Below are 24,280 nucleotides of genomic sequence, written 5' to 3'. Positions count from 1 at the left end.
TGTTGTAGCAAAATCAGCCCGTCCTCAATGGGTTTTAAAAAATAACTATTAATTCACAAAAATAACATCCATAAATTGTCACAGACAAAAGGAATTACATGTACAATGGCAAAAAGGTACAAAGCACACAGAATTTGAGCTACATACACAACAAGCTGGTCTATTAATTATCGCAAGAGTTAAGAAAAAAAAGAAAGAAAGAAAGAGTGGGACTGATTTTCGCATAACATGCATATTAAACCTGAGAGTGAAACATTTTTCTATTTTTTTTTTTTCGTCTCCAAACGCAAGAATTAATGCTTTCCACAGTTAGTTGTAAAGTACAATTCTCAAATACAATTTTCAAATGTTAATATCCTGTGTGTGTGAATCACTTCTTATTTCTATTCTGGGCAAGAAAGATTCTCACACATATGTTAAGCAATCACAAAAGTGTCCTAGTTGTACTAGTTCAGGATGCTGCAGTGTTTTTTTCTTCTCTCTTTTCACAGGGACAGATTGAAAGCAGCAATAGGATACAACAAAATAGTCCAATGACAGACAAAAGAGAAAAATAAGTTTGAGATCACACATACTATATGATTCTCGCTGAATACATTCAAAATAATAACAATGGCAAAATTTATATCGGAAGACAGAAATCTTACTGCAAAAAGTGGTAATATAATCACACATTGAAAAGTTGACACATTTCATATATTTTGCAAATATATCTTGAGCTGTATTTTTGGATTCATTTCTCATATTTCAATATCTTTATAAACAATACACATCTGGAGTTACCAATGAATACTATGAAGTGTAGAGTAATGGAAAACCAAGCTGCATTTTCTGTAAAAATGTCTCATAGATCTTTAATCCAATCAACTTTTAATCATCATGTAGTTACTAAGAATTAAATAAATCAAAGCCACCATCAAAAGAAGCGACACATGACTTGAAATTTGCGTACGACTTTCATGATATGATTTATCAGATCTGCACTATATTCATGGTGCAACTGCATAAAATGTTCCAATGCACATCGTTTGCCATTCATTTGGGCGAGTCGCTGATGTATATCAGAAGTAACTACTAACCCTCTGGACAGACAAAATAAAAAATCAAACACACACACACACAAACATACAGATGCACACAAGACCTGCACAAGAAAACATGTCTTGAAGGTAAAAAAGGCATAGTTCGGTTCAAACATGCAATGAAATGGTACTTAATCCTACATATAATTTCAGAAATGTCATATATTTCATTACAGCAGCATATTTCTTTCTTTAAGAAGAGGGAAAAAAAAAAGTAAAAGAGAGTGCATACTAGTTGGTAGTTCCGGGAGTTGAAAAAGGGTGTGGTCACTCTCGCCTGGATCTTGATGCCAGGAAGGCAGCGATGTTGTTCTGGACGAGGTCCGAGGTGAAGTTCTCCGCCATTTGATGGGCGTCCTCCTCCCGGCGCTCTCGCAGGTTGCGCAAGAACTTTCCCCGGAGCTCCTGCTTGCATTTTGCACGAGGCACGCCTACGACAAATACAACGAGTCACCCAGTTTACATGAACAACTCATTCTAGGAATTTTCTGCACACCAAAGTACCTGGTTTATGTGGAAGAGGATGTAAAACTCTTTATTCATGGTGTACAGTCTGGTAGAATAGTATATGAATAAAATCAGATCATTGTTGCCTTTTCATGGAATAAAATGCATTATGTTTTGAATGAAGACAAATATATCAGTTCACATCATTAGTATCTGTTCACAGGGCAAGTATTTGTATGGATTGAACGGTGTATAGGGTTTCTTTCAATTTTCTTCACAAATATACCCTGCTGATTAGTTTGGAGCTCAAAGGCAGTATACAATCTGATCAAGGTGGATTCGACCCCTCCACTTTTTCCCCATTTGTTATTGACCAAGGCGCATCATAGAGGTGATTCAAAACATGCGACACTGTTTGTCTGTAAGACATTTAGTTTGTTCCAATGTTCAACCATTTTATATTCATTCTTTTGGGCAAATGAAACCTAATAACCTATTAGCATACACAATGTCCAGTCTTAGTGACTGTACTCTGAGTGGTGGAATGGCAAAATATATCTAGTGAAATGTGAAGAGAATGCAAATATTGCTTCATATGCTCTTCCTATCCCTACAACCACCTCCCCCCCCAAAAAAAAAAAAAAACCAAAAAACCAAAAACAAAACAAGCAGACCTACGAGTCTCATGGATTCAACACAAGACTCAAGCCTCAAGGCCTTTCTCACACTCACGCCTGACAAGCTCTTTCCTGATCCTTGCAACCCACCCCCCCCCCCAAAAAAAAATGGATTTCCAACCACTAAAAAAGTCACATTTTGAGACAACTGAAAAATATAATAAAGTAAAAGGATAAGTATTGGTTGAGGTGAGGATTTAGCTTTTAGCTTTTTGACAGATACTTAGAAACCACTCTATGAAATTCTAAAAAGCGAACAATTCTAGGAGAAATGCAAAGTTTATTTGATTGAAAATTGGTTGTGAAATTAGCTGAGACATCCAAAACAAATTAAAACAATGCAATCTTAAGAAATGGTGGGGCCAACTTTTTATCAGGATCACTGTATTTTGGATATCTCAGCCATTACAAAACCAATTTTCATCAAATAAACTTTGAATTCCTCTTAGAATTGTACGTTCTTTGGTACACAAGGGGTTTCTCACTATCTCATAAAAAAGTTGGAAACCTGAAGCGCCATTTCAACCAAAAGTATACCATCCCTTTAAGTCAGCGCATCACCCCCCTCTTCCACACGATAAAACAGCAAACACTCGAGCCTTGCTCATCTCTGACCTTGGTATCTCTGAAAAGTATGGTTTGACTTGGTTAACTCTTTATGTGCCATGTTCGCACGTCTGACTCACTCGACGACGTGCCAAGTTCGCATATTCTGCTAAAACCCACAAACCCGCTCAAACCGATCAATAAATCGCCAAATTCCGCAGTACATTGTACAATGAAAGCCTTTCTCGCACTTCTGTTCGACTCACATATAGCTTGCATTTTATGTGGTGATTGACAATCAAGCGTTGTTCCCAAATAAATTTAGGTATAGATTCCAAGTTTCTGTCACTGTTTTGTGTGCAAAAGTCTTGCCTTTACAGTAATGTAGCTGCCTGTGACCTCTGACCTTGTGGTTACCTTCATGTTTGGTAAAATGTGTAACTTTGTATAACCACTCTTCCCTCCAAGTTTGATTGAAACTGAAATCCTCACTAGAGAGTTATTCAAGTTACGGACAGACAGACGACGGACGGACAGATACCACAGGTGATCCCTTAGTCTCCTTGCACCTCCGGTGGGCTCGACAAAAACAATCATCGATTTGTCATACAATTTTCATCAGAGCAAAACTTGGAATTTTTCTCTACAACTTTGCTCACTACATGTCCAGCTTAACAGAAATCTACATAGAAGTTACATAGATTTGAAAAACAGAATGTTTTCTCAAAGCATGACTACGTTGGTGTCAAAGGGTGCGTTTGAGCGCTCTAAAGTGAACCAAAGCGAACTGAACCAAAGCATACCGTACTGAACTGTGCCAGATTTGAAGCATTCGAGAGCTCTGTTGAGAAAGCATACCTCGGGAGTTATTTTTAGAAAAAGTTACACATTATTATAGCAAGAATGTCATTCATGTGGTGCTTGAACTACTTACAGCTGTCCCGAACAAAGAGAATGTTGTCTTTGCATCGTCACGTATGCGCATGATATGCGCATGCTTTACAGCGAACTTTTGGTATGCTTTTGGTACACTTTCGGAGCACATCAGGAAGTAGTCCACTTTTGGCTCGGTACATTATGGTACGGTACACTTTGGGAGCGTTCGAGCGCTCCTCTGGCGCGGGTATGGTACGGTACAGTTCGCTTTAGGAGAGCGCTCGAGCGCATTCTAAGAATAATGTGGCACACAGGGGATTTCCAGCATGGCACATAAAGAACTGACTGTTCTCACCTTGTATTTTCAAAAATCTCCCCATCTCTTCCCTCACACTGTCCATCAACTTGTCCTCATCCACAGCTTCGTCCACCATACCAATTCTCAGAGCTTCCTCTGCATTGTAGATTGTGCCTGGAGAGCAAATATATTATTATATATGCATATACTTATGTTCGCATGTATATATGTACGCATGTAGGTGTATAGGTAATTCCTATTATCATACAAAATGAAAGGGAACTAGAAATGTCGCTATGGCGACTGGTATGCCTCCGCCATAATGCATGATTGTCCTAATAAGTCTAGATAATACATGTGGACAATGTGTGATTACATTTTCACAAAATTGGCAAAATATTACAATGACAAGTTTGTCACAAAGGTGCTGAATGTTCACCTTCCTTGACCTAGGTTTAATTGGATGAATAGGAGAGCATGTATTTGGGATTTAAGGGTTTTAACTTGACTTTGACCCATTCATACGTTTATGCATTGAGTAATTTTCAAGGTATGGAGAAAAAGTGCAATTTCTGTATTGAATAGTAAATAGTAAACCATTTTCATCTGGCCTTTGACCCTAAAATTCATAAGATAATCACTGTCAGGCAGAAGATGCATAAATATGTAGTACGTTTCAAGATAACTTGAGCGACTTCCGAGATATGGAGGAAAAAATTAGTTCAGCACTTTCACTTGATCTTTCACCTTTTGACCTTTGAGGCAAAAACAAAAGAAAAAATAAACTTTCCAGAGAATCTCTTTTAGGTCATACATGCATACACCAAGTGTAAAGAAAAATAATAATAATAATCCTGCTGGCACTGCATAAACATGAGGGAAATAGTAAAATTTTGAAGCATTGCCCTTGACCTTTGACCCCTGACCTTTGACCCCATAAACCCTGAATTCTCTAGATAATCATTGCCAGTCAGTACATCTATATATAGTATGTTCCATGAAGATACCTTGAAAAATTTCCATGGTACAGAGAAAAAAGGTGAAGTTTTCATATTTTACTTGACCTTTTGACCTTTGACCTCATGACCCAAACTTTCACCTGAGAATCTTAATTGGGTAATACATGTATACACTAAGTTTCAATAAAATATCTTCAGGCATTGCATAGATATGGTGGAAATAGTGAAATTTTATGTATTTGACCTTGACCTTTTGACCTTGAGCATGTGCACCCAAAAGTTGATAGGCACAACTTCACCCCCTAATACACATACATACCAAGTTTCATTAGGATACCTCAAAAGGTTTTGATAGTTACCCTGTCCACAAAATTCATTACGGACGGACGGAAGGACGGACGGACGGACGGACAACCCGAAAACATAATGCCTCCGGCACCACTTCGTGGCGGAGGCATAAAAAACATAGCGAGAGTTTGACTTTTTAAAACAGTAGAGGTCATTACTTATCCTATAATTTTATTGCAGAATATTTAAAAATCTGATTGCAATTTGAGACTACAGCTGCCTTCTTTTGAAAGAATCAAGCATCTAGTAAACTTGACTCCACATATGCATTATACTTAGGAAAAAATCTCCTTTTTAAGGGATGGTATAGTTTTGGTTGAGATAGGGCTTCAGGTTTCAAACTTTTTTATGAGATAGTGAGAAACCCCTTATGGGACATGAAAGAGCACACAATTCAAAGAGAAATTCAAAGTTTATTTGATGAAAATTGGTTTTGAAATGGCCGAGATATCAGAACACAAAGAGGTCCTAATGAAAGGTGGGACCCATATTTTATTATAACCACTTTGTTTCACTTAGTTTTTTTGATATCTTAGCCATTTCCAAACCATTTTTTTTTTTTGGGGGGGGGGGAGGATTGTGTCTTGGGGTCAGAGTCTAGAGGTTAACTGTTAAGAGAATAGAAAGGAAGCAAGTTATGTTTCTGAAATTTCAATACATGCATGTATGGTGTAAAGATTTGGTGAAAGGTCAAGATTCAACTTATCATTACTGTTGTTGCATAATAATGTTCAGACTTGCCGAGTGTACATTTCTGTATATATTTTGACAATCAAAGAACTGGTACGAAGATTGAATAATTTGAAGTATTTATATGCAGAAGTTCATATAGAAATATGTTTATATTGGTATTTGTCCTTCAACTGAAGTGCAATAATGTGCTTACATCTGTATATTCATTACGTTTGAATTGTCTGTTTTTTAATATTTATCCAGATGCATACAGCTTCTTTCCCTTTCTTTCCTTCCTTTTCCCGTCTACTCACTCCTCTTCTTCTTCTCCTTTATCCTCACATTTCTCCTGCTCTCGCTTTGTGCCTCCCTTTTTTTCCCCCAGCCTTTGTTTCTTTTTTTCTCCTCTCTCCCCCTCACTCTGTTCAGCCTTACACTTCATATAGCATTCTCTATCTCTCAACATTCCTCATTCCACGCCTCCTCCCTTATTCTTATATACCCTTTTTATTAGCTTAAAGGGTTGTGATACGTCACTAATGGAGGATATAAGATACATATATATGTAAAACGTTTTTTTTTCACTCAACTCTGTTTCTGTTGCAATATAATTTATAGACTGAATGTATTTCCACTACTGATGTACTGATGATTTGTTTTGCTGTTGTCGTAATGATTGTATTTTGTTCGTGTTTTGTATATGTAAGTTATTTTGTCTAACTGTATTTTTATCGATGTAAATCAGACACAATTCAGCTGTTCAGCTGCGAAGTTTGATCAATAAACCATTCCATTCCATTCCATTCCAAATAAACTTTAAATCCCTTTTAGAATTGTGTGCTCTTTCATATTTCATAGGTGGTTTCTTATTATCTTGCAAAAAGTTAGAATTTGAATCCTCTTATCTCAACCAAAGCTATTCCATCCTTTAAGAGTTAGTGTGGGGAGTGTTTACCAAACTGATGAGTTTTTTTTTTTCCCCCCCCCCCTTTACCTAGCTGCATTGCCCTTTCAGCTTGACGATGGCCAACAGTGCACCGCAACAGATCTCTGATCCAGAAGGGAATAACCACACCCTGGCAGGAGTGAAAAAAAAAAAAAACAACAACAACAAAACTTACACTTTAGGGGAAACATAGTGGCTGATTCAAACAGACAGGCCAATGATGATAATAAACTTAAATTTCTTTTGCCACACAACAGAAGTCTATCCCACTGTGGAGCTGCATACTAAAGAAAAAAAAAAAGTCAATTACGTGAGGCCAGTAAAAAGTGTACATAAGTCAGTGACCTAAATATCACCCTTGACCTTTGAAAGATGTTACGTTGAGGGCAGTATCACCTAGCAGACAGGAAAACCCTTAAGGGGCAAGTTCACCTTCATTAACATATGGATTGAGAGAATGTAGCAATATTAGTAGAACACATCATTGAAAGTTTGAGGAAAATCGGACAATCCGTTCAAAAGTTATGAATTTTTGAAGTTTTTGTGCAGTCACCGCTGGATGAGAAGACTACTGCAGTGTATGATGTCACATGCGTACAACCATATAAGGAAAATATAAAGAGAATTTCACAAAATTTCATCTTCTGAAAAAAGTACACATTCCCTTGACTCGTTACTGACATATAATGGGTAATATTATTCCCATTGCCTTTAGAAAAAGGCAAGTCAAGTCCTCTCTTATTGTGCGAAAAAAGTGAAAATATGTTGAATTTTCTCTACATTTTCTTTATACTGTTGTACTCATATGACATCACGAGCCTTAGTAGTCTCCTCATACAGCGGTTCCAACACAAAAGTGTTAAAAATTCATAACTTTTGCATCGATTGTCCAATTTTCCTCAAACTTTCACTGATGTGTTCTACTAATATTGCTGCTTTCTCTCAATCCTTATGACAATGAAGGTGAACTTGTCCTTGTAAAACAAGCAAATGTAATGCTGTATTAGACACAGCAAGATACATATCACCTACTGTCCAACACACAGTGAACAACAAACAAGTAGAATAAACGTAAGTCTTGATGTCCATAACTAGCTTCCAGTTCAAGTTTGCAATAACTGTATATTTTTTCATCATCTGCACTCATAATTTTTCATGGCATTCTTTCAGTACAAATCACTTATCTGAAACTGAGGATATATAATGACAATATAAATTTAGTTTCAACAGTTTTTTGGATCTATTCTTCTTCAGTTGATACAAAAAAAAAAAAAAGATGGTGAGAATCCTTACTATGGCTACTTCATTTAGAGTGATGCCATAGGGTCCTTTGACCATGATCCTGCTGTCACAAGCCAAGGCCGACACTGCACCAGCCGCGTAACAATGGCCCTGGAGAAAGAGAAACACATGTAAAATGGTAAGTTGAAATGCAGCCAGCAAAGAACTCTCTTACCCCGCGTTCACATTGGTCCCCGCAACTCGGGGACAGCCACAAGAGATCTTATCTTTTTTACGACTGACCGTTCACATCTGTCCCCGAGCTGTGGGGGCATATTGGGGCTTGGAGCAAGCTCTGCCACTTGAATCCAGGCATAGCGCATGCGCACATTTGATGACCACAGCTGGACGCTATCAATTTCGCCCCAAGGTCACTCTCCCCCACAAATCTTGTCCCTGTACCCGACTTGCTTCGCGAAGGCGAGGGACAAGTCCCAGCGAGCGTTCACATTATGGTTATTGAGGAGAAAGTCCCACAGCTCGGGACTTTCCCCGCGTTGCGGGGTTAAAGGCAGAAATTCAGGCAGAAGATCTACCAAGGTTTCCTGTGACCTTTGTCCTACAACCCTTGACCCCAAATCTACTCAATTCATTAGTGAGTAGTCACCCCGATGCACAAGTATACCATAAACCATTCTTATGCCTCTCACTCTCCTAACACTTCATCTATGAATACTGTGAATGAGGAATGTTCGTGTGCATTTTAATTTCGCAAATTTTGAGAGAGCCACGATTGGCGAAATTAAAATGTACGCGAAGGCTCTTGCCTACACTATACGCATTGAATGCCAGAAGCACTTCGCGAAAATTTCATGCCTTGAAAAAGGCCGTCGGCTCCAATTTGCGAAATTTAATGCCGCTAAAATATCATGCTTTACAGTAGTTACACACAAAGAGACAGTCATGGCAAAGCCATGACACGACTAAACACTGCTGAAATTCTGTTCTGGTTTTAAGCCTCATTGTAAAAGACTGAAATTATCTAAGATCAAGGGCCCATATTCTACTGTAGACAGTGTGTCAGTAGACCAAGGTTTAAACCCACTTTAGATCCAGATGTGGGTTTAAACTCGGCCTAATTTTTTAGCAGAATATTGGCCTAAGAGCTAGGCCAATGATTGCATGTATTCTATGGGTAAAGATTGTTGACAGCTGTGACTCATATTCTATTATGTTTTGAAATGCTACAGACCATGGGTTGTAAAACAGAAGATTTTTTTTTTTCTGGTCTAGGAAAAGAAAACATTTTGTGTTTTTTGTTGTTTTTTTTTTGCTGCTGATAAATCTTAATTTTCAATTCTACACAAAACTACGCAACCAAGCCAGAGCTAATGTCAATACAGCTCATCATATGCCTAAAAGAAAGCAAGGGCTTTTCTTGGTTTAGTTGCATGTTACCAAACAAGGAAAGTGGTTCAGCAGATGTGATGATCCACTACCTACATACTAGGCTTGATGTAAACTTTGTGGTGATTTTCCAAACTTCTGCAAACTCTGCCCATTTAATCATGTTATTAAAGGGACATTCCACACAATTTTCATAATTCACATCATGTACAAATGTAGTACATAAATCAACAGCCCTATATATAGATTTGTGGAATTTATTGTGGTCCCTGAGCAGAGAAACCAATACTCTAAAAAACCTTAAACAAATGACACTGAACAAAGTTGATGACATAGGAGCCTCATATATTTCAGAAATGTATCAGTGTAATTCCATTGCAATACCGCTTGCTTAACAAGTTCAGCCTGCATGAATGTGAGCAAAGTTTGTTGGTTCACCACCTTCTCCACATCAATTGAGGACCAAAAAGCATTTTTGCATGAGCATCCTTTCGATTCTGGTTGGATATTTTTTAAAATTCTTTTTATTTCTATTTATTTTTTTGTTCTGTCAGGATTTTATATCCCATACGGGCTCTTGTTAAAGGGGCATAGTCCCGGTAGTGTAGATGGCGCTGTTGATGATACTGCCGATCACTGTTAGCATTGATACGAAGATTACCGAAGTTGAGCTGTCATCAAGAGTAAAGTGCGTAGGTGTTGCTAAGTAACATTGCCTTTGTTGTCTTCTTTGCGCATCGCGCAGTCTGTAGTAATGCCAGGGTGCATGCATAAGTGCTTGTTATTGTGACATCACAAAAGAAGTTTGCTAAAGCTGCCATCCCCCTCAGCCAATTCATAAGCCGAACTGTGATCGGACCACTGACTACAATGAATCGGACTTCTTCAGACTCGGGGAAAGTGGGCCAAAGCGTAAGCGCCAAAGAGAAGTCGATAGCGTAGGTCTCTATAGGAAACTTGCGCCGTGCGCCCGTGTACGCATTTGACTAAAACACCTGGACCATGCACCTTTCACATATTTTTTTCTGGATACGTACATTAATGGCAGCTATAGTGGCCAGTCGGGTGCCGTAGAGCACAAGAAAGGCTTCTTGGAATGCTCGCCAAAACTCCATCATCTCCTCCTTGGGCTTCTGGTAGGCCATCTTGAAGTCTAGGCCACCTGAAAATAGCTTGGGAATGTCCTTTAGAGAGGAAAAGATCAACACAAAACAAACAAAGAGAAAAAGACAGAGAGTGAGGAAGGGCAACACTTTAAATCAGAAACTGTTACTTCTTTATATTTTCTGTATATATCATCTCTAGGCGTAACACATTGCACACAGAGGCCCGAATTCACGAAGGTGGTACAAATGAAACCATGGTTTACCATGGACAAAAACCATGGAGCGCCAAGTGTCGCACGGAATATTTTGTTCGAAATTGGTCATTTCGTCGACAAAATGACCGTTTCGTTAACAAAATTATCATTTTGTGGACGAAATGTTCATTTCGTTACAAAATAATCATTTTATCAACGAAATGACTGATTTCGTAACGAAATATTCTGTGCGACACTTGGCGCTCCATGGTTTTTGTCCATGGTTTAAACCATGGTTTCATTTGTACCACCTTCGTGAATTCGGGCCATGATGTCATACTACATACTGTATTTTGAATCATTGCTGGAGCTAGTGTTAAGATAGAACCAACACCAGCACTGTATATTACCAAATTTGATATCACCCAATGATTAAATCAATGTGTTTGATTTTGACCTTCTAAAAGACTTATCCCATATGTTTTAGAGTTAATAACCCACGAGGAGCAATAAAGTTTGCAAATCATTTTCAACATAACCAAAACTCAAAAAGTTTTGAAATGTGCTGCTTTCCTAGATGAAGCTGAGTAATCCTTCCCATCTCTTCTCTTCCTACAATTGCATATTAATCTCATCCCTTTTCTACTCGAACAGCAGCAGTAGCAGGGGCAGATCCAGGAATTCTGTGATAGGGGGGCACCTTTACAAAATTAAAGGGGGCGCACGTATCCCTAATTTTTGTTTTCTTGTGTTTTAACAAAAATTAAAGGGAGGACGTGCGCCCGGTGCGCCCCCGCCTGGATCTGCCGCTGAGTAGAGTGTGTTGAAGAATCAAAATTCAAAGCTCCTCTGCCCAGATGACATACTGATGTAATCACAAGTCCTTCCATTGCTGGATCGCCCTCCACGTCCAAGATGTTGGTGGTCATCTCCTTCACAAAGTCCAGCGAGTATCCATTGGCTGGTCGCCGTTTCATGTACATGACAGCGAAATCTGGGTGAGAAAAAAACATTTAGCAATAATAATCATAATGATAGTTGTTTTGTGTATTCACAGTGCCAGAATTGTTCTGCAACATATCATTACTCATACAATTTAATTCAATACACATTTATTTCATATCAAAGCAAAGCAATAAAATGTCACAAGAACATACATGTCGGGTAGCACATTATGAAAGCAGATTGCTTACATAGCAAAGTGCAATAACTCAATGAAATACTCAATAAAATGACAAGTGACTTTGGATATACCCTTGTTGATGGTAAAATGTACAGCACAGTGTTTAGATAATAGACATAAAATGCTGGTTAAAAAGTCCTGTTCATAAGTCCTAGTTGCAGCCTGTTACAACATAACAGCATACATGTGATGTAAAGAAGATAAGTACTTTAGACAAAATATAGTCATTGCTAGTAAAGTTTCTTGGCCGAAGAAGTTCCGAAATATACTTAAACATGCTGATGTCGGAAAATGGAAAATTGACGAGATTAATATTTTAGTTTGTGCAAATAAATTCGATGATATGGTAACCATTATGGATGATTAAGATGCTTGAAATAGAACACTTCCCTACAGCGCATAAACGGGATTAAAAAGGGGTTTGACTATCAGTTTAAATCATTCGTATTGCTGTTTTGCTTCAAAAAGCCGGAGAATAGCTTTAATCGGGGTGTATTTCGTAGAAAACCGCTTGACTTGCGATGACATCATGTGGTCATCCGCGAGCAAGCAAGTAACTTTCCTGGAGAAAGTTATAGAATAAAAACATCGGCTATGATAATTTCAGATATAAGTAGTTTCTGGTATTGTGATTTTCGAAAAGTATATTCATGTTTATTTCGCTTTGTGGAAAACCAAGATTATTTTAGAGTAAGAATAATAATTTGGAAGAAAAGAGTGATTGGGTCAGATATCTTCCTCTGGTCAGCTCGGAGAGACCGCGTGAGTTTCATTTCGCTCTAAGAACGGCCAGAGGAAGAGAACACGTTTTGCGTCGGAGGAAAAGTCAAAGTTTTGGACAATCATCCCGATTTTGGAGAAAATCCGGGTTTGTACGACGTATTCCGAAAAGCGGGAACTCGTAACACAACAGAGATTCCTGTGTTGGATTCAGGGGTTTTTTCTTTTGGATTTTTTGTTTTGATTCTCTGAGTCATTTAGAAACATTAAAGGCCCGAGTTCCTTTAACTGAAGTCTCCCGACATCCTCATTGGTGTGAACCCCGTGGACCTCAACCGTCCATATACCCCGTGAAGTCGACCCACTTCACGACAGAATTTCTGGTGGCAGCGGTGGGATGATTCTTCAGTCGGACGGACACCATCGGGCATCCTGAAACCCCTGAACTCCAAGGTCATCGAGGGCTGGAAGGACTTCGCCAGGGCCGAGACTGGACTGCGAGGAGTGCAAGTTCCTGTCTGAGAGTGAATCACAAGAGGCTACAGGAGCATCGTAGCAAGGAGAGTTCCGGAGGGAGCTAATAGAGAACATTGTTCAAGAGTAGAACAAAGGTGGTTTAATGTTGGACGGAGTATATCCAACGAGTTAGCCTTGGAAGTGTAAAAGGAAGTTTTACATATTCTAAAGCGTATTGTATACATAAAGTGTGTTTTTTTTGTTGTGTTGTTATATTTTATCTTGTGTAGAAGGTGTTAAATATGGCAACAGACGATCAGGGAACGGCAGCGATGGCTGACATGCTGAGGGCGCTGACCACCACACTACAAGGCCTAGGTGTACAGCATGCACCGCCTGCTGTTAAATTGAGCAAATTTAAGGGGACACCTCGTGGGCCGGGAGATCCAAGTGTAGGTGAGTGGGTGGAAGATTTTAATTGTTATGCCCGTCGTTATAAGTTAACAGGGAGTGCCAAAGCAACGGCACTCATGGAGCACCTAGCTGGGCCAGCAAGGGATGAGCTCCTTTGCAGGGATGAGTCAGTCAGGGAGGACTGTGATCAAATAATCGAGGTACTCCGTTCGCTGTTTGGAACTACCCCGTCAGTGCCACTGTTGAGTGCCAACCTGCATAGCCGGATGCAAGCAGAAGGGGAGACGCTGGCAGATTATAGTCGAGCTCTTCTTCGACTGTATACATCCATGGAAGATGCAGCCAGTAACCCAGAAGACAAGGAGGCTTTGAGGCGACTGCGGGACCAGACCCTGAAAGACCGCTTTGTGCGTGGCGCAAGAGAGAAATGGGTTCAAAGGGAACTTAGGAGGATTGAGATGGCTCACAAGTCCAAGAGCTTTTTGGACATGAGGGAAGAAGTCCTCCAGTTCTTTCAGGACCAGGAGCATGCTCCACGCCGCAGCAGAACAGGGGTAAATGAGGTGAGCGAGGCACAGGGCTCCGTCCATGCTCTACAGGCTGGAGAAAAAGAAGTTCAGGGGCTGCGGTCGGAGGTGAGCGAGCTTCGAAAAGAGTTTGCAGCACTTCGCAGCTGTTTACAGGGGCTCACGGGTCAGCAGTCGACTAAAGACGGAAGGCGGGGCCCTAAGGAAATGACCTGCTTCAACTGTGGGGAAAAGGGTCACCTGGCCCCTTCGTGTCATAAGGAACGCCGTTGCTTCAAGTGCAAAGAAGAGGGTCATCTCAAAAGGGACTGTCCTCAAAACCTTGGACTACCGGCACCCTCCTCACAACCCAGTCCTCAACCAGAGAGCACCGGGGCACCAGCAGGGCTGCAAGGAGTACCTGGTGCACAGGTACGGAGCGCCAGCGGTGCAGTGCACGGGGATGCCGTTGGAAGCTGGAGGAGCAGGTTGCTCTCGAAAAGTCCGACAGCGATCATCAAGTTGGCAGGACTGGAGATGGGTTGCGTCTTGGACACTGGTGCAGAAACCTCCCTCATCCCGGCCTCTGTATATGAAGGGAAGCTCCGCAATAACCTTGGGGAAGTGGGAGAGGTGGGAACCTTTCTCAGTGTGGTTGGGGCGAGCGGATTGGAGCTTCCTATTAAGGGTTGCATAGAAGCTCCACTGAGCTTAGGGTCAGCCACTATTCAAGCAGCTTTCTTGGTGGTGGATGACCAGCAGGCAGTGAAGAATACCAGGCAGGAAGAGTTCCCGATACTTCTGGGATGTAACATCCTGCGCCCACTTCGCGAGCAACTTCTCCCGCTGGGTGATCAAGCAGGAGGAGAGCTGGGCCTGGTCTTCAGTACTCTACAGGGAGGGGATTGGGAGGGGAACGAGGAAACTAGGCGGCCAATCCCAGTCATGCCGGAGCAGGAGGAAGTGATCCCACCATTTACGGTTCGTCGCATCGCCTGCCGCACGACACCTATGGATGAGACCTTACTGGTGACGGCAGTTCCCATCTGTACAGAGGGAGACCAGGCAGTGGCAGCCTATGATGGCTGTCACAATACAGCGGGAGGGAAGCTCAACCTGTATGTGGCGAACAGAACAGAGCTGTTACAGGTTATCCGCCCTGAAACACCTGTAGCAAAGGCAATTGCAGTCCATCCCAGGGAAGAAGTGATGTTGTCCTTGAAGGGAAGCCAAAGGATTGTAGTGTCTGTGGAGGAGGTCATTACAGACACGGTAGACTCTCTAGTGTACCAAGAGGAGAAGACCCAGGTATCCTCAGAGGATCTCCCTCAGGAAGGAAGTAAAGATGAAAATTTACTTCCAACTGGGGTGATGCTAGAGGGATTGGGTGTGGCAGAGAGGGAGGCTGCAGAAGCACTGCTTCAGAAGCACAAGTCGGTGTTTTCTACCGGGAGTTTTGATGTAGGAGAATGCGACGTCATTCCGCACATGATTGACCTCACGGAAGGGCCTCCCATCCGCCTTCCATATCGAAGAATTCCACCCCATCTGATGCCGGAGGTTAAGCGAATGCTGCAAGAAATGCTGGATCAAGGCATAATCCAGCACTCTAAGAGTTCCTTCGCCAGCCCCATCGTTCTCGTGAAAAAGAAAGATGGCTCATTGAGGCTGTGTGTGGACTACCGGCAGCTCAATGACCGGACCATCAAGGACTCCTTCCCACTTCCCAGGATTGAGGAGACTCTGGAGGCAATGGGGGGTGCTCGGTTTTTCTCTTCACTAGACCTGTCACACGGATATTTCCAGGTAAAGATGGATGCTGGCTCCGTGGAGAAGACGGCCTTCAGGGTGCCCTGGGGACTGTTCGAGTTTACCAGAATGCCACAAGGTTTGACCAACAGTCCAAGCACCTTCCAGCGGACCATGGAGTTTATTCTGGGGGATCTCAACCTCTCTCAGATTATCCTCTACCTGGACGACATTCTGGTGTTTTCGTCCACTTTCGAGGAGCACCTTGAACGGCTGAACAGTGTCCTTCAACGCCTGAGAGATCATGGATTGAAGGTGAAGGGCAAGAAGTGCCAGTTTTTCAAGGACAGAGTTAACTACCTAGGGCACGTTGTTTCTGCGAAGGGTGTATCAGTTGACGAGGAGAAGGTGGAGAGAATTAGGACATGGCCAATTCCACAGACTTCGGGGGAGGTGTCCTCCTTTCTTGGTCTTGCGTCCTACTACCGGCGCTTTGTGCCGCGGTTTTCTCATATGGCTGCACCGCTGCATAAGGTTGCCGGAGGTAAGACGGGTGCAGCGGGGAAGAAGTTCCAGTGGGGTGTGCAGCAACAAGAGGCTTTTGACACATTGAAGACTGCCCTCACTCAGACGCCTGTTTTAGCCTATCCACAGTTCGATCGCCCCTTTGTCATAGAGGTGGATGCGTCCTATGGCGGTCTAGGGGCATGCCTTCTCCAGGCTGATGAGGACGGAAAGTTGCACCCTATTGCGTATGCAAGCCGCACCCTGCGTGGGGCAGAGAAGAATTACCCGGATCTGTCTAGTTTCAAGGTTGAGTTGCTAGGGCTCAAGTGGGCGGTGACAGAGAAATTTGGTCCGTACATACTTGGATCCCAGTGTACTGTTTACACCGATCATAACCCGCTAGCTCACCTGAAAACGGCGAAACTTGGGGCAACAGAGATGAGGTGGGTCTCCCAACTTGCTCCATATAATTTAGAGATCAAATATCGTCCTGGTAGGAACAACAAGTGTGCAGACGCTCTGAGTAGGCGGCCAGAGGACAACAGAGCCAAAGTTGAACAGGAACTAGTGACCAAGGACATGACAACGGAAGACGTCAAAGTGGCCATACGAGAAGTAGGTGGGTGCCTTGCTGTGGGGCGAGAGGTGGGTGTGAGGAATGGGGTCACGTCAGCTCCCACATGCCAAGGAATCTGGCCAAGCGTACTGCCGTCCTTCACTCATGCAGAGTTGGTGGATGCCCAACAGGCAGATTCTGCATTGAGAGAGGTGAAGGAGATGTTTCAGAATGCATGGCAACCCGGAGGTGACTACAGGAAGGATATCCCAGGACTGAAGAGTTGGCTGAGGGAGTGGCCGCGGATAACTCTACACAAGGGGGTCCTGTACCGAGAAGTCACAGACACCATCTCAGGAAAAGAGCGGCAGCTGCTGGTTCCGTCGCAGCTGCAGAAGATGATGCTTGAGGAGGCCCATGACAAGTGGGGTCATCAGGGAGTTGGAAGAACGACCAGCCTCCTTCAAAAGCGATGTTTTTGGCCAGGCATGCACCACCAGGCGAAGGAGCATGTGAAGGGGTGTTTTCGTTGTGTGACCTCGAAAACGCCCACGCCAACGGTGCGACCCCCTTTGAGGCATCTCCTCGCATTCCAGCCCTTGGAGGTCCTCGCAATCGACTTCCTGAAGATCGATCCTGGGAAGGGAGGCTACGAGGATCTCCTAGTTCTTACTGATGTATACAGCAAGTTCTCGATTGCGGTGCCTTGCAGGAACCAGACCGCGAAGGTGGTGGCCGCTGCCCTTCGAGAACACTGGTTTGCCCGCTACGGAGTTCCCCTTAGGATCCACTCGGATCAAGGGAGGAATTTTGAGAGTGCGCTGGTTAAAGAGATCTGCCAGCTGTACGGGGTGAAGAAATCTAGGACAACACCGTACCATCCGTCCGGGAATGGACAGGTTGAGCGCTTCAACCAGACACTTTGCTCCCTGTTAAGGTCTCTAGACCCAAGGGATAGGAGGCGATGGCCTGAAATGGTAACCCATGTTGTCTTCATGTATAATACCACGCCCCATCGAGTAACGGGAGTCACTCCCTACCTCTTGATGTTTGGAAGGGAGGCAGTCCTTCCCCTGGATCAACTGATCTTAAACACGGACAGAGACTGGAGCGAAGATTACTCCCAGACCCAAGCCGAGTTACTGAAGAGGGCACACGTCGTCGTGTCGAACCGTCTTCGGAAAGTAGCTGAAGAAGAGGAGAGGCGCCATCAGTCAAGGACGTCGACCCCGACGATACCTATCGGCCAGAGAGTCTTGCTGCGTCGATTCGATTTCAAGGGACGACATAAGCTCGCTGATAAGTTCTTCCACTCTCCGTACGTAGTGGTGGGCAAGAACAAGGAGGAGGACGTGTACGAGATACGGCCTGCACGCGGGGGAGAAACTAAATGGGTGAACCGGCGACTTCTGACGGTAGATCCCCGTGAAAGCGTCGAAGCAGGATTTGAACACGACGAAGAACACGAGGAAGTCCAGGACCACACAGAGTTCGGATACCAGGTGGAGTCAGGAAATGAATCCAGCGACTCAGAGCTCGACGAACTTCGCATTGTCCACCGTGTGCCAGAGATAGATGACACACCAGTTGCCGCTGATGAAGAACCACGGAGGTCCACAAGAAGCAACAAAGGGGTGCATCCAAACCCAGCTAGGTTGCCACGATCCGTGATAACGGGCCTCCCAAGTTAGTTAACACGCGGGCGTTAACATTCAAAAGTCGGTCATTATGAGTTGTTTACGAGGGCGTAAACAACCATAAGCGGGGAAGATGTCGGAAAATGGAAAATTGACGAGATTAATATTTTAGTTTGTGCAAATAAATTCGATGATATGGTAACCATTATGGATGATTAAGATGCTTGAAATAGAACACTTCCCTACAGCGCATAAACGGGATTAAAAAGGGGTTTGACTATCAGTTTAAATCATTCGTATTGCTGTTTTGCTTCAAAAAGCCGGAGAATAGCTTTAATCGGGGTGTATTTCGTAGAAAACCGCTTGACTTGCGATGACATCATGTGGTCATCCGCGAGCAAGCAAGTAACTTTCCTGGAGAAAGTTATAGAATAAAAACATCGGCTATGATAATTTCAGATATAAGTAGTTTCTGGTATTGTGATTTTCGAAAAGTATATTCATGTTTATTTCGCTTTGTGGAAAACCAAGATTATTTTAGAGTAAGAATAATAATTTGGAAGAAAAGAGTGATTGGGTCAGATATCTTCCTCTGGTCAGCTCGGAGAGACCGCGTGAGTTTCATTTCGCTCTAAGAACGGCCAGAGGAAGAGAACACGTTTTGCGTCGGAGGAAAAGTCAAAGTTTTGGACAATCATCCCGATTTTGGAGAAAATCCGGGTTTGTACGACGTATTCCGAAAAGCGGGAACTCGTAACACAACAGAGATTCCTGTGTTGGATTCAGGGGTTTTTTCTTTTGGATTTTTTGTTTTGATTCTCTGAGTCATTTAGAAACATTAAAGGCCCGAGTTCCTTTAACTGAAGTCTCCCGACATCCTCATTGGTGTGAACCCCGTGGACCTCAACCGTCCATATACCCCGTGAAGTCGACCCACTTCACGACACTAAGAAATCTACATTTTCAGTATCAAACTTCATATGGAAATGTCTCCTTTACCTTTTTTTTTTTTTTTTTTTAAAGGACTCTTGTCGTTTTCAGCTTGTCTTATAGAGTCCTGAGGGAATTTTGCTTCAGAAATCATTGAAACTATTAAAGTGGCACTTCTGAATTTCACGGCATATCGTATGTTGCACAAAGAGTGAATAAAACTTGTTAATGCTGTAAAATCTCCAAATAATCAGAAAACATTTCAAATCTGTCACTTTAAATGAGAACTATTACTACTTATCTCTTAAATAGATGTGTCACAAATTGATGGATGAATTACAAACTTAGGAATTAAAAGGCTTTTGAAAACTTTTGTACCAGTATCTAAAGAAAAGAATTGCAAACAATTTACATGTGTGTTGAAGTGACAGTGAAGCAGTTTTTTAATTTTACTGCATAAAATGCTTGAATAACCAATGAATAGCACAAGTAACAGCTCGAAACAACAGAAATGTGGTCATTGGGAGTCAATGGGGTAATACCTTTATCTTTTTCGATCCTGAAATTCCCTGTGCCATTGCTGTAGTGCCGGTGTCTGATGTGCAGTCCAGTCAGCTCTCCAAGAGAATTGGCACACAGGATATTACGCTGCAACGGTGTCAGCAACCGTATGCCTACTGAAATTCAAACAAGACTTGGGGGTAATCCTGGTTTCAAGGGCATATAGGGCAAGTACTGACAGTTGCTAACTTCAGCATAGAGCATTTGTGTACAATCAGTATGGTCTATGGCAGGCCAAATGGGTCATCAAAGTTAATCACAACACTGAGAGTTGAGGGGGTAAATCAATCATTTTGCAATTAAAACTCATGTGCATTTCGGAAGACGACCTTTCCTAATTCTCAGTTGGTTAGGTATTTCACTCATTTTCAAAGCGACATAACTTGTAGGCTTGTCCAACTAACAATTTATGAAATATGTTCTCACAAAAAATGTGGCTAGTGAGAAGCATCTATTCATTGCTTTGCACTGAATGTATTAACAATTTTTTCCCCATCAATATTGCAAAGTATTCAACCAAGTTTTAACGAACACTTTGTTGCTGTCAGGTGGATGTGTTGACAAGCACCATTTACAAGGATTACATGAATAATCATTACATCAATTCACTGATGCTTTAGTTATCTAAGTGAATTTACAAACCTGCATGCCTCATGTGGCAAATGACTTTTTTTCTTTCTTTTTTTTTTTTTTGCTCATGCGCAAAGTGTGATATGAGTGCCAGTGAAGTCAGGGGCTGAAGGTGGCTAAATTATTTAGAGCTTAGAGATGGGCATTTCCAAGGTAAAATGGACCATTTCAGGGATGTCGGGTTATTTTCTGTTTTTAATGTGCATTACCCCTAATACAATATGATCTTTGAGAACACTTTAATGAGAGATAACTTTGCCCCCAAAAATGCTTCAAACAAGCAATTTTAGAATCTATGTCAAAATGAAATTTTGTGTGTAAACGTACGTTATGCTGGACTGACATCTATATACTAACATATGAAGGTCAAATAATAAATGCTCATTGGAAATTTGTTGTTTTGCAACTGAATGGCTTTAACTGAATAGAAAAGATAGTAACAGCCCTTATTAGGACCTAAATTCTATTGAACACTGTGTTTCATACCATTTCTAGACTTAGTGGCATAGTGCCAATAGTGGTGAATGTACATTACGTGGGCTGACCAAATTGTCACATTTTTTTGTCAGTCCGAACCAGGATTCGACAACCAAAGACGACTGCTATCCATGAAATTTAGCATGCCGAAAGAGTAAAAAGAATGCTAATTTCATATCATGTCACTGAGCTGATGCGCGGCCTCCCTTCGAGAGAGAGAAAGCAGCTGGTGCGTGGTGCTGGACTTCGCCAGAGGTGTCCCCTACCCGTCCCCGACTCCAGCCGCCCGCGAATACGCAGCGTATGGCGTAAATCGGAGCAGCGACTAGAAGAGACACGATTCTAGAATGTCATGAGTACAAGTCGGAGACCATTAATTGACTGATCAATAAGATAGTACATTGTAGAATCACACATGCGTCTCTCTGATCTTAACAATACTTACGGATTGAAAGACGGTTGAGGAACATCACGACTATTTTTACCTCTTTTTTTTTTTCTGCACTCTTGATTACACAGGCATTCACACAAGTTGCCGCTGTACAGTGTACGTCTACTGTGCACGTATACGTACACTGTATTCCGTATCACGCATCCGGGGACCACATTTCAAGGGTCCTTTATGTTAGTCTCATCCTCAGCCGCAGATTTGTTTATTCGTTTCTTTATCGACCTGTGGTTATACTGTACTCGGGAAGCTATAACTATAATTGCCTTGGGGGGTATAGCACCGCTGAATAGGCCTCCTATTATAAGGGTGAAATTCAGAGGAGGAAGAAAGAGGAGGAGGAGGAGAAGAAGGAGAAGAAGAAGAAGAAGAGAAGAATCACAAAGAAGGTACGAAACGATGAAAAGAAGAAGTATGAACAATCACATGAGCAGTGCAGTGGCGGATGGGGGGGGGGTGGGGGGGGGGGGGGTTCGCAAAATAAAAAGAAAAAATGGGGGAGGGGTGCGTACGTCCCTCTTTAATTGTTGTAATGGTGCACCCTTATGGCACACTGGATCCGCCCCTGCATGAGGAGGAATAGGAAGGGAAAAGGAGATGGCTGTTTAGAAGAGGATTGGGACCCAGCTCCAGTCAGGTATCTTAGATTCCAATAAGCCTATACATTTATTGACTGACCTCAACATGCCCATCGTGTCTAAGCCAAGACTTAATGTCGACATAAAATGGTCTGTGTGATTCCTATTTTTTTTTTTGTTATTGTTTGCATACTGAAGTATGGCAACATCAGTCGTTGACGTATGAATATCACAGATTGCTTCTATTGAAGCAGAAATTCCGTTAGAGTAGAAGCTCATCTGTATTGGAAATTCAACTGAAATTGGTGTTTCATTTTCAGAAATTCACTTGTTTCAATTTGCTGCGGAACAAACGCACAGGTCTGCCACTGGAGCAGGGGTCTGTGTAGTGATGTCAAATAATGAAAATTTAATGTCGCCACCTCGCGACGGAGTGACGCATCAAGCTTGCATTGATAATAATTGAAAGGATTGAAAGGTTTACTCAAGGCATGACTATCATAGCCCAGATGCTGTAAATTGCATGTTAACATAATACACTGTGTCAACATTTAAAATCGAACTATGGAATTCGTGGAGTAGTATTGAAATGGTTTGTAAGTTATTTAAGTAATCGTAAGCAGTTTGAGATTTCTGAAGCTGTAGAATCAAAAATGATGTCAGTAAGATGCGGTGTGCCCCAGGGATCTATTTTGGGCCCACTCCTTTTTTTTTGCTCTACATTAATGATATAGTCAATGTTTCTGATAAATTACAAATGATATTATTTGCGGATGACACGAGTGTGTTTATGTCCGACAATGATCATCATGTACTTCAAAGTAATTTCAATAAGGAATTTAGTAAACTTGTTGATTGGTTTGATTGTAATAGGCTTATGATAAATGTAAATAAAACAAATTATATAATGTTTACCAATAGAAAGATTAATGTATGTGATATACAGATTAAATTTAAAGATGTAATGATAAAGCAGGTTAATTCAATTGGTGTCATAATTGATAATAAGTTGAAGTGGAATGAGCACACTCGAGTCATCTGCAACAAATTAGCCAAAAATGTTGGAGTTTTTACCAGATTGAAATTTTTACCTAAAAATATTTTGATTACATTGCATAATACCTTAACTCTCCCGCATTTGAATTACTGTTCGATAATTTGGGCCAATTCCAGTATGTCAAATGTGAATAGAATATTATTGCTTCAAAAGAAACTTATTCGTTCGATAAATCACAGTGATTATTATGCCCATACTACTCCAATATTTTACCAATTGAAACTTTTGAGGTTTCAAGATATCTATATTTATCAGTGTGCAATATTTATGTATTTGTGTTTTAACAATATGATTCCTAAAAGTTTATTAGATTATTTTAAGTTATATACTAATTGTAGATATAATATGAGAAATGTTAACGTATATAGTGTTCCTTTTGCCAGAACCTTGCCATCTCAAAAATCGATATTTGTCAATGGACCTAAAATATGGAACGGAAGTCCTCCTGATATTCGAAGCAGCACATCATTACGATTATTCCAAAGGAGATACAAGTTATACCTTCTAAATCAATACATTGAATTTTTTGATTGTTAGGCCGTTTGTGTGTAGGCGTGCGTATGTGTGTGTGTGTGTGTGTGTGTGTGTGCGTGTGTGTCTGATAGGTGTGTACAGCCATGTTTCAACTTGCTGAATTTGAGATGTTTTATATTTATCAAAAATATTTCCATGATATGATTTATTATAATATATGTGTATATTTTTTTCTGGAGACAGGCTTATATATAAGGCTGTGCCTTTCTGCTTGTCTCCTAACACTATCCAATCATTTTGTATTGTTATACTTCATATGAATGTTGTTGTAATGAAAATGCTTTTGTGTAGTCTAATTGATTGTAATGCTGAATGTTTTTTTCTGTCATATGTTGATTTGTTTTTATGGAAGTGTTAAATAAACCTGAAACCTGAAACCTGAACAATGAAGTAGACTGCAAATAAAATAACAAATGACTGTGCAAGAGATCGAAGGTCTAGATGTCGTAACAAAAGAAAAAAAACTGAAAAATTCAAAATAACCATTTATGAATGATACATTATGGAATTACCAAATAGAGACACAGATAGCATTTAAAACTAACGGAGATCACATAA

The 24,280-nt window shown here is 41.4% G+C and overlaps 1 protein-coding gene across 1 annotated transcript; it reads right to left on the bottom strand.

The window, feature by feature from the left end:
• Positions 1–523: 523 nt before the first annotated feature.
• Positions 524–10,676, bottom strand: LOC140231428 (enoyl-CoA delta isomerase 1, mitochondrial-like). Its single transcript, XM_072311551.1, has 5 exons — positions 10,517–10,676; positions 8,145–8,243; positions 6,900–6,981; positions 3,984–4,100; positions 524–1,513 (listed from the first exon to the last, which is right to left on the bottom strand). Exons 1-5 carry the CDS (start codon positions 10,622–10,624, stop codon positions 1,350–1,352), a joined length of 570 nt encoding a protein of 189 aa, XP_072167652.1. The 5' UTR covers positions 10,625–10,676; the 3' UTR covers positions 524–1,349.
• Positions 10,677–24,280: the final 13,604 nt, after the last annotated feature.

This window comes from Diadema setosum, chromosome 8, assembly GCF_964275005.1.
Source record: "Diadema setosum chromosome 8, eeDiaSeto1, whole genome shotgun sequence".
Classification (NCBI taxonomy): domain Eukaryota; kingdom Metazoa; phylum Echinodermata; class Echinoidea; order Diadematoida; family Diadematidae; genus Diadema; species Diadema setosum.
Note: the sequence above shows the minus strand (reverse complement) of the source record. Positions and strands in the feature narration are given on the sequence as shown.

What these genes read in the sequence shown, in the direction of transcription:
- LOC140231428 (XM_072311551.1), bottom strand. Translation starts at nt 10,624, where the DNA reads ATGGCCTACCAGAAGCCCAAGGAGGAGATGATGGAGTTTTGGCGAGCA. An exon ending in CCACTATAGCTGCCATTAAT is followed by an intron (nt 8,244 to 10,516) that starts GTACGTATCCAG and finishes CTCTTTCTCCAG; the next exon opens with GGCCATTGTTACGCGGCTGG. An exon ending in TGAAAGGGCAATGCAGCTAG is followed by an intron (nt 4,101 to 6,899) that starts GTAAAGGGGGGG and finishes TTTGCTCTCCAG; the next exon opens with GCACAATCTACAATGCAGAG.